The 11,193-nt window shown below is 42.7% G+C and overlaps 1 protein-coding gene across 2 annotated transcripts in view; it reads left to right on the top strand.

Annotated features, from left to right (window-relative positions):
• GEMIN8 (gem nuclear organelle associated protein 8) overlaps positions 1-9,411 on the top strand; it is a 62,870-nt gene extending 53,459 nt beyond the window's left edge. For both annotated transcript variants that reach the window (XM_040336598.1, XM_040336597.1), the window contains exon 4: positions 8,859-9,411. In XM_040336598.1, the coding sequence (XP_040192532.1) occupies positions 8,859-9,115 (257 nt within the window). In that variant the 3' untranslated portion in view covers positions 9,116-9,411. The remainder of the gene's footprint in view (positions 1-8,858) is intronic.
• Positions 9,412-11,193: the final 1,782 nt, after the last annotated feature.

Below are 11,193 nucleotides of genomic sequence, written 5' to 3'. Positions count from 1 at the left end.
TAAAAATTACTTGCATTATGTGTAAACACCATTCAGTACATTAGTACTCTGGGCCCAGGCTGGCGTGATGAAAACCCCATAAAGCGGCAGGTTCCATGACAGCCATGGGCTCAAGGAAAGTGGACTAAATGAGGCTGTCATTCAACCCAAAAGTCTGTCTCTGTCTAGTGTCAGTAAAGATTTAATGTGACAGACAGCTCTGGATTGAAGGTGAGTATTGCAGCAAATGTGGATTTATTTTTTATTTTTTTTGTAATTTAGTCGGACTAATTCATTTTATTTCAAATAAAGCTACTTAACCTCTTGATCACTGGGCACTTAAACCCCCTTCCTAACCAGACCAATTTTAAGCTTTCGGTGCTCTCACAATTTGAATGACAATTACTCAGTCATACAACATTGTGCCCATCTGAAATTTTTGTCCTTTTTTCCCCACAAATAGAGCTTTCTTTTTTTTTTGTTTTTGGTTGTATTTGATCGCCTCTGGGTTTTTTATTTTTTGCGCTATAAAAGAAAAAACACTGACAATTCTGTAATTTTTTTTTTAAAAAAATCTTGTTTCTGTCATATTAGCAAGTATTGGGGGTATTGCGGAGTATTGGCGGTATTGCAGAGTGGGGGGGGGGTTATTGCAGAGTATGGGGGGGTTATTGCAGAGTATAGGGGGTATGGGGGTATTGCAGAGTATGGGGGGTTATTGCAGAGTATTGATTTTATTGCAGAGTATTGCGCAGGGAAGGATGGCTGGATCTGTGACTGCATTTGTCACAGATCCAGCCACAGCAGCTGCTGCTGCCTCCGTTCTCCCCCCTCTCCTCTCACACTGTACCGATCGGTACAGAGAGGAGAGGGAGGAACCGGCGTCATTACCGGGTTGTTTACAAGTGATCGCTCCATCATTTGACGGAGCGATCACGTGGTAAACCGCTGCTATCAGCGGCGATTTACCACGATCTGTGATGCGCGGGTCTTCTAGACCCAGCGCTTACAGATGATTCCGGGAGCGCGCCCCAGGGGGCGCGCGAGTTGAGGGTATTTTGGGAGGACGTCCCAGGGACGTCCTCCCAGAATAACTCCACCGCGCTGTAGACGTCTTTTGTCTATGGCGCGGTGGGAAAGAGGTTAATGTTGTTCTGTTAGACTTTACATGTACTTTAACCACTTCAGCTCCGGAAGGTTTACCCCCCCCCCCTTCAGGCTTTTTTTTGCAATACGGCACTGCGTTACTGACGTACCCAAATAAAACGTTTTGTCACACAGGTAGAGCTTTCTTTTGGGGGTATTTGACCACCTTTGCGGTTTTATTTTTTGCTCTATAAACAAAAAAAAGACAGACAATTTAGGAAAAAATAACATTTTTAAAACATGCTATAAAACATACCCCCCCAATTTGATCAGTTTAGGCCAATATGTATTCTGCTGCATATGTTTGTTAAAAAAAAAAAATAAAATCCCAATAAGTGTATATTGGTTTAAGCAAAAGTTTTAGCTTCTACAAACTTTTTTTTTTTTTCTTTTCATTTTTTACTACTAATGGCGATTAGCAACTCATAGTAGGACTGCAATATTGTGGTGGACCTATCGGACACTGAACTGACACTTTTGACACATTTTTGGCACCAGTGACACTAAAACAGTGATCAGTGCTAAAAAAATATACACTGTACTGATACTGGCAGGGAAGGGGTTAACATCGGGGGCGATCAAAGGGTTAAGGGAGAAGTCCAACCTGAGCTTGTTAGGTTGGGCTTCTCCTATGGGTCACAGGAGTGCAATTAGTTTTGCACTCCTGTGACCCATTTTCAGCAGCGAGCGGTCTGAAGTCTCTGCTGACGTCACTGGAATTAGTCCAGGCCCCTCATCATTATTTAGGAAGTCTGGCTCTGCCAGGTCTGGACTGATGGCTGTCTCAGCCTCTCAGTGAGCCGCTGAGATGGGCGCTCCCTGCACCTCCACAGCACTCCAATGAGCGTGGAGGAGCAGAGCAGCTGACAGGCAGCATCACTCTGCTCGGGGAGCCGAGAGAACCAAGCCATCGGCGATGTTGGATGGCTTGGTTCTCGGTGCAGAGACGCCAGGGTCAGATTCAGCATCGGACTGATGCTGCATCCACCTAGGTAAGTAAAATGGGGGAATAATACGGATTCCCTTACTTCTCCTTTTAAATGTGTTCCTAGGAAGTGCTTGCTTTTAATTACGGCAAGCACTATGGTATATCATTTATTGTTACATGCCATATATTTCACTGAGAGAATATCATCGTTTGTGACACCGCCATCAATCCCATAAGGATCTTGATCCAGTATCACCCATTATACCCTGAGGGGATTGCTGTATTGACCCTTTCATAGCAGGGTCCATTCTGTTAGGTGAGCGGCCAATTGATCTTTTGGTGGAGGTTGATTTCACATTGCACGAGGACTTCTGCATGTTCTGCTGTGCACATTGAAGATCCCATGGATGGTGTTTTTATTGTTCACATTTGGACTTTTTGTATAGCGCTGCACCATCTTTTTTATATTTATCTGAGGGATTTGAGATTTGACCCTTGAGCTTTCATTTGGGTTTTGCATTTTGCGCTGATTTACTTTTTTTTTTTATATATTTCTCTTTTTAAGAAAGCAACAAACAATTCTAAGGACTCTAGACTAGACTCTAGACCTAGACTCTAATATGGTATATAAAGCTTCCTTTAAATATGCCAAGTGTGCAATATTTTACACCAATGTATTCTGTAAGTAAAAATTTGCAGGAATAACAAAGTACAAAGGAAACTGGATCTTTAGAGCTCATTTACACCTGTGATTTGGGCTGGACAGTGGATTTCTGCAGCTGGGATCACAGATGTGTGTGTACAGTTATAATGACAGGCTGACGGGAGCCATGGCTATTCGCATTTATCCCCACATGGAGCATGTGTTTTGAGACAGACGATCAGCCCTGGATGCAATCTGTGTCCTGCCCTAATCACGGGTGCGAATGAGCCCTTAGTTGTGTAACTGCTCAATACAGATCATTCTGTACATTTTTTAATATGATGAATAGAGTTGAGCGAACCCGAACTGTAAAATTTGGGTTCGGTACGGACTTTGGATTTTTCCCGAACACGGACCCGAACCCGAATAATTGGAAAAAGTTCAGGTCTGAGTTCGGGAAAAAAAAATGCGCGGAGGTCCCCGCAAATTCAATAACCAGACCGTTTAGGTCTGGTATGGATATTAAGGGGAACCCCGCCGTCAATTTAAAAAAAAAATGCCGTGCGGTTCCCCCTAAATATCCATAACCAGACCCTTCAGGTCAGGTGTGGATTTTAAGGGGAACTCCACCCCAAATTTAAAAAAAAATGGCGTGGAGTTCCCCCTAAAATCTACACCAGACCCCTTATCCGAGCACGTTGACCTGGCCGGCCGCCGAAAAGAGGGGGGGACAGAATGCGGCCCCCCCCCTCTCCTGAACCGCACCAGGCAACATGCCCTCAACATTGGGAGGGTGCTTTGGGGTGCCCCCCAAAGCACCTTGTCCCTATGTTGATGGGGACAAGGGTCTCATCCCCACAACCCTTGCCCGGTGGTTGTGGGGGTATGCGGGCGGGAGGCTTATCAAAATCTGGAAGACCCCTTTAACAAAGGGGACCCCCAGATCCTGACCCCCCCCCTGTGTGAAATGGTAATGGGGTACACTGTACCCCTACCATTTCACGAAGGAAGTGTAAATTCTTGTAAAAAAAACAACACACACACACCGTAGAATAAAGTCCTTTATTAAGAAAAAAAATAAGAAAAAAACTCCAGCGGTGATAATCCACTCGTTCCCGGCTTCCTGCTCCAACGTTGTCCTGATCCAGCGACGGGTGCGGGTGATCTCCAGCGATGAGAAGATCCATCCATCCAGAGAGCAGCATCGCCGACCTCCTCTCACTGCTGGGCACAGCCCAGCGAATGACGCGCTGAAGCTGTGACATTACTTATTTAGGGGAGGCAGGGCCACCCGTCATGTGCCCCCGCACCCTCAGACGTACCCTCTGCTACGTCACTGGGGAAGCCCAGGAAGAGGGAAGACTGGGCTTACCCAGTGACGTAGCAGAGGGTGCAGGGTCACGTGACGGGTGGCCCTGCCTCGCCTATATAAGTAATGTCACAGCTTCAGCGCGTCATTCGCTGGGCTGTGTCCAGCGGTGAGTGGAGGTCGGCGATGCTGCGCTCTGGATGGATGGATCTTCTCATCGCTGGAGCTCACCCGCCACTGGATCAGGACAACGTTGGAGCAGGAAGCCGGGAACGAGTGGATTATCACCGCTGGAGTTTTTTTTTTTTTTTTTTTTTATTATTAATAAAGGACTTTATTCTACTGTGTGTGTGTGTGTGTGTGTTTTTTTTTTTTTTACAATAATTTACACTTCCTTCGTGAAATGGTAGGTGTACCATTTCACACGGGGGGAGGGTCAGGATCTGGGGGTCCCCTTTGTTAAAGGGGTCTTCCAGATTCTGATAAGCCTCCCGCCCGCATACCCCCACAACCACCGGGCAAGGGTTGTGGGGATGAGACCCTTGTCCTCATCAACATGGGGACATCCTCCCCATGTTGAGGGCATGTGGCCTGGTGCGGTTCAGGAGAGGGGGGGGCCGCACTGTCTCCCCCCCTTTTCTGCGGCCGGCCAGGTCGACGTGCTCGGATAAGGGGTCTGGTGTGGATTTTAGGGGGAACTCCACGCCATTTTTTTTTAAATTTGGGGTGGAGTTCCCCTTAAAATCGACACCAGACCTGAAGGGTCTGGTTATGGATATTTAGGGGGGAACCGCACGTCATTTTTTATTTTTTTTTTAAATTGACGGCGGGGTTCCCCTTAATATCCATACCAGACCTAAAGGGTCTGATTATTGAATTTGCGGGGACCTCTGCATTTTTTTTTTCTAAAAGTCCGTGTCCCATTGACTACAATGGGGTTCGGAGTTCGGGTTCCCGAACTTTAAAAAAAAAGTTTGGGTTCGAACCCGAACATCCAGGTGTCCGCTCAACTCTAATGATGAACCATTATTTGACCCCCTGAACTGTTTAAAAGTCTAGGCTTCTGTTTGTCTCATACTGCTGTGTTTGTGAAATGTAAACGGATGACGATTATTAGTGGTTGCATGGGACGTTATTTTCTTGTTTTCTTAAACCTGCATGTAGGATAGTACACAGAAGTCCATTCCCATAGCCTCTGCGCTGGAGTTATGTATACTGTGACCACATTTCTATTAGTCTTATTTTTCTTCCTAAGGGGAAGGATGGTGTTCCGTTTCATATACAGCAGGCATACTTAGATGTTTCATAATGTGATTGCCACCTACTCACTGCTATTTATTGTTTCAGCTTTGTCTTCTTTGATCGTATGTGGCCCTTTTCTAACTGTCTTCCTGAAGCTTTTCTTTTATACAGGATTGATTCTATTCAAGCTTCTTCTAGAACTGCATTAAATAGTAATGCAACTGTCCAGTCTCTTTTAATTTCTTCTTTTAAGAAAATGTCACAGATGAACTTATTAATTAACAAAAGGCGTTGTTTTTTTTTTTTTTTTTTCTTTTAATGTTATATATATATATATATATATATATATATATATATATATATATATATATATATGTGTGTGTGTGTGTGTGTGTGTGTGTGTGTGTGTGTGTGTGTATATGTGTATATATATATGTGTGTGTGTGTGTGTGTGTGTGTATATGTGTATATATATATGTGTGTGTGTGTGTGTGTGTATGTATGTGTGTGTGTATATATATATATATATATGTATATGTATATGTTGAGCTATCTATAGACTGCCGGGGGGCTACAGCAGTTGCTGAGAGGCACTTCTTTGGGCGCCACAGTTCCAGCTATTCATTAATGGATACTGACATCTTTGCCCTTTGTTAGTTTATTTCACGGATGAAATAACACATTTATTTTGGAACTCGCTCGTGACACTGGTGCTGTTCCCAACTTCCCACACCAGCATGAGCAAAGCACAAGTTTTGCTTTAAACTTGAATTTTGCAACCAGTGCTCTGATATAACAAATGTTTCTGCATACTTTTTTTTAACCACTTAAGCCCCGGACCAATATGCTGCCTAAAGACCCAAGGGGTTTTTACAGTTCGGGACTGCGTCGTTTAACAGACAATTGCGCGGTCATGCGACGTGGCTCCCAAACAAAATTGGCGTCCTTTTTTCCCCACAAATAGAGCTTTCTTTTGGTGGTATTTGATCACCTCTGCGGTTTTTATTTTTTGCGCTATAAACAAAAATAGAGTGACAATTTTGAAAAAAATGCAATAATTTTTACTTTTTGCTATAATAAATATCCCCCAAAAACATAAATAAAAAAATGTTTTCCCTCAGTTTAGGCCGATACGTATTCTTCTACCTATTTTTGGTAAAAAAAATCGCAATAATCGTTTATCGGTTGGTTTGCGCAAAATGGGGATAGTTTTATTGCATTTTTTTATTTTTATTTTTTTTACTACTAATGGCAGCGATCAGCGATTTTTTTTCGTGACTGCGACATTATGGCGGACACTTCGGACAATTTTGACACATTTTTGGGACCATTGTCATTTTCACAGCAAAAAATGCATTTAAATAGCATTCTTTATTGTGAAAATGACAGTTGCAGTTTGGGAGTTAAACACAGGGGGCGCTGTAACATTTAGGGTTCACTTTGTGTGTGTTTACAACTGTAGGGGGGTGTGGCTGTAGGACTGACATCATCGATCGAGTCTCCCTAATAAAAGGGATCACTCGATCGATGCGCCGCTATAGTGAAGCACGGGGAAGCCGTGTTTACATACGGCTCTCCCCGTTCTTCAGCTCCGGGGAGCCTATAAACGAATAGCCGCGCCGTCATCCCGGATCGCTCCCTGAGGCTTACCGACCGCCGCATGTACCGGGGGGGGGGGGGTCCCGATCGGACCCCCGACCCACGTCAAGCAGAGGACGTACAGGTACGTGCATGTGCCTGTCCGTGCCATTCTGCTGACGACGTATATTTACATGAGGCGGTCCTTAAGTGGTTAAAGTACTGGTTTCTGTAAAAATACAGATAGATGGATCTCTATATCTATCGTATCTGCACTGCTTATGAGCAAAACGTGTTCAAAAAACTAAAGCACAGAAAAATTGGGTTGTCAGGCTTTGGCTCATAGCTTGGCAGAGCAGCTTCATTTTTTCCACTTGACGCTCTCCTTTTTTTTCCAACCTGGCACTCGCAATGCAAGAGATTTTGCACATTCCCATATCCCACCTCCCACTTCCCCCTCATCACCCTTTGTATGCTTAAGCCGTGCATCTGCTGCCATTAACCAGGGAAATTTTGACTCAAGACAGGAATCATAAAAAGCAGGGGCTTTACACCCATAAATTCTCAATTCTGAGTGGACAGATTTTCTACATTACAGGGTACAGTGCATGTGATGGCTCTGGGACTAGATCAGCCATCTGCCTTCTAAGCTAATTTCTAGAAAATCTTGCCCACAACTTCATCATAACACATTTAAGTGACTGCAGTTTTTACTAAAGAAAAAAGTTTGAATTAAATATCTGGCTATCGTGCTGTTTGAAGGCCTTGCTGTTACTGGTTGGTCAGGTTTTAAATAAAGGTACAGCAATATATGATCTGCTATCCAATCTCCATACTAGTGGGAAGAAGCTAATGAGCATAATGAAACATCTACAAAATTAAATCTTATACACAAACTCCACACAGATAATTTTCCAAAATAATATTAAAGACCCTAGACTTAAAGGGGTTGTAAAGGAATTATTTTTTTCATAATAAGCATCCTTTACCTGCAGACATTCCTCTTTTCACTTCCTCATTGTTTTGTTTTTGCTCAGACGTTGCTCTATTTCTTCTCTGTTCTGTTCACTTCCTGCTTGTCTGATTTTTACTCACCACCGTGAAGGGAGGCTTTACTGCGGTGGTCAGTGACGTGCTCGCCACCTCCTGGGAACTACATCTGTGTGGCAGGACACTCTCTACGTGTTAGATTTCAAGAAGGTGTGAATTACTGGGCGTGCCACAATGCATACTGGGAAATGTAGTTCTTACATGAACGAGCGCCGCAAACCAGGAAGTGAATGAGAGAACAGAAACTAGAACACCAGAGGTGATATAGGTGAAGGAATTTAATATGCATTTACTCGTTTAACAGAATCATTACACTATTCTGTCTACCTTGCAGCCATTTTTTTCCTTTTACAACTCCTTTAAGAGATATGTGGGTTGATTTACCCCAAATAGGCTGTTAACTTTACAAGGGAAGTAATTTTTCCCAGAGGGTAATGAATGAGATGAAGCTCTGCTGACTTCTGTCTTCCAATCATGTACAAACAAAAATTATACATTTTTTTATTTTTTTTCCTTGATTGGGTATTCTTTGCAAAATTACATTTTACAACATGTAACACGCTTTGGGTAAAATTCCTTTGCAAAGTGTAACTTCTCTTGGAAAACGAAACAGCCTATTGGCCTGGAAGTCAACCTCTTAGCATCAAACACGAAGGCTTTAGGCAGCATTCTAAGTTCTTTGCATATGGGTCACAGTAATTATGTATATGTCATAAATGTTCTACATGCATTTTAAAATTGGCATCAGTTTCAGCACATTATGTTTCTTTATCTGCTCTACATCAGATAGTTTTAGATCTCCGTTAATAACTGTGTGTTCTAGTTTTCATTTCATTCTAGTTTTCATTTGGGATAAATCCCCAAGTAATTGGTCAACGATGGTTGTAATATAAATCGATCTTGGGTGTTCCTTGCTTATCTGACTCGTCGAAATGTTCATTTTCTGCACTCCTTTTTTTAATAATTGTTTCATGCCATTTCAGAGAGGCAACAGCAGCTGGATGAGGAAATGCAGGAACAGTATGTAGACGCAGGACACGACCTTCATGTCCCCACAAACCGATCCACACAACCTCCTTCCGAGAGGCCCGGGGAAAGGCGTAGACTAGAGATGAAGAAACTTTATGGAGAGGAAGCAGCGAAGATCCAAGGAATGGAAACTGCCATACAGCTTAATTTTGACAGACATTGTGATAAGAAACAGCCCAAGTACTGGCCAATCATCCCATTAAAGTTATAGTCCAAAATTTGAACACTTTTATGTGATATTGTCAGACACTGCAGCTTTAACAACATGTGAATTTAATGAAACTGCTTATGTTCTACATTGGTTACCTCTTCATTACTATAGCAATAGCAGAATACATATACTGTATGGACTGTAAAGCTTCAACAGATATACAAGGCATAATGGTCTTCTTTTTTTTGCTTATATTATCTATGTTCAGAATTTTATATTTGAATCTAGGTTACATGTTGATTTTTCTTTTTGTGTGATAAAAAAGACCTTAATAAAGTATATATAGCATAGCTAAATAGGAATACATTTCAAAAACAGTTACACCTAGTTGTAGAGATTTTCCTTGGGATGACACCCTGTTAATGCATGACAAAACAGTGGGGAAAAGGTTAGGAGGTCACAAATTAAAAGTCAGATCAGAAACAAAAAAATGTTTTTGTTTTTTTTCTTTTAGTTTTAGAAAGTTGCAAACCCATGAAAAATCAGGGGCTACACAATGAAAGAACACCAGGGTATGCATTTCTTATGGCTGTCATAAAATCTTCAAGAGGAAGTAAACCCTGATGGGTTTTACTTCCTTTTTGTTCCCTGCAATGTAAAAGCATTATGTGCACATTATGTAAAACTTACTTGCAAACAAAGCCTACATGTTTACTCCCTCTTCCTTCCGGGGCCGTGGACTCTGGCTCTGTGCCTAGCTGGAATTGCGTGATGTCACTCCCACACGTGAGTAGGAGCCGCCAGTCACGGCACTCACTAGTGAAGAAGGCCGTTTCTTTACAGCGCATGCACCGATGACATCATCGGCACAGTACAAAGTACATATCTCCTAAACGGCGCACGTGTAGGAGATATTTACTGTACCTATAGGTAAGCCTTATTATAGGCACAACTTGAAAATGGAGGTTTACAACCTCTTTTTAAAAAGGCTGATAGCAACCAGATGTTCTATTTGTTTTTTAGTTTACACAAAAAAATTACAGATGCATCTTTTTAGGATCCATGCACACCAGTGCTTTTTTTTTTTTTACTAAAAATACGTTGGATAAAAAGGTGGAGGAGGTGGCATTATTTATTTTAAAAAAATTGTGTTTTAGAAGCGATAGCTTCCAAACAATCTCCTAGACGCTGAAGCTCAAAAGAAAGTGAATAGCTTAAAGTAGTGTGCATGGACACATAGGATAACACTAGCTTCTAGGAGCACAACAAAATAATGGTGATCCTCTATTTAAACCCCCACCCCCTGAGTGCCTAGGTAAAGGTACTCAATAACCAATAGTATGGAAGGACATGGCCAAAGCCAGCTACCAGGAGGATGGTGAATACTTAAACTATTGATTTGATAGCAAGTAGGTAATTAAGTGCAAAAAGTAGAGAGCCGATCTGCGAACTCCATTAAAGTTTATGGGAGACGAACATGAGAAGTCCCCATTTTGAAGGCTTATATGCAAGTAATTGGCCATAAAAGGATGTGGGGTCCTGGTACTGCCCTGGGGAACATGTATCAATGCAAAAGTGTTTTAAAAACATGATCTATTTTAACCACTTCCAGACCGCTGTACGACTATATACGGCCTAACTTTAAAGATACATATCTCGGTAACGGCAGCAGCTGCTGCCACAACCGAGGTATCTATCTTTACTGTCAGCGGTTCTGGTAACGATAACGGCGGTCTCCGCGGTGGATGCGCCGCAAGATCGCCGTTATCGGTGGCGGAAGAGGGGCCCCTCCCGCCGCTCTCCCGCGCCCTCCGCCGCTTACCGGAGCCGTCGGTAGCGGCGGAGGAGATCGCGACCGTTCGGGAGCTGAGCGGGGACGAGACTGAAGGAAAAATCTCCTTCGCCCGTCCCCATAGCTCGGCTGGGCGGAAGTGACGTCAAAACGTCAGTCCCGCCCAGCCTCTTAAAGAAACATTTTTTTTTTTTTGTCATTTGAAAAAATGACATTTTCCAATTTTTAATTTTTTTTTTGCATTTTAGTCTAAATATAAGATCTGAGGTCTTTTTGACCCCAGATCTCATATTTAAGAGGACCTGTCATGCTTTTTTCTATTACAAGGGATGTTTACATTCCTTGT

This window comes from Rana temporaria, chromosome 2 (genome assembly GCF_905171775.1).
Source record: "Rana temporaria chromosome 2, aRanTem1.1, whole genome shotgun sequence".
NCBI classification, from domain to species: domain Eukaryota; kingdom Metazoa; phylum Chordata; class Amphibia; order Anura; family Ranidae; genus Rana; species Rana temporaria.
Note: the sequence above shows the minus strand (reverse complement) of the source record. Positions and strands in the feature narration are given on the sequence as shown.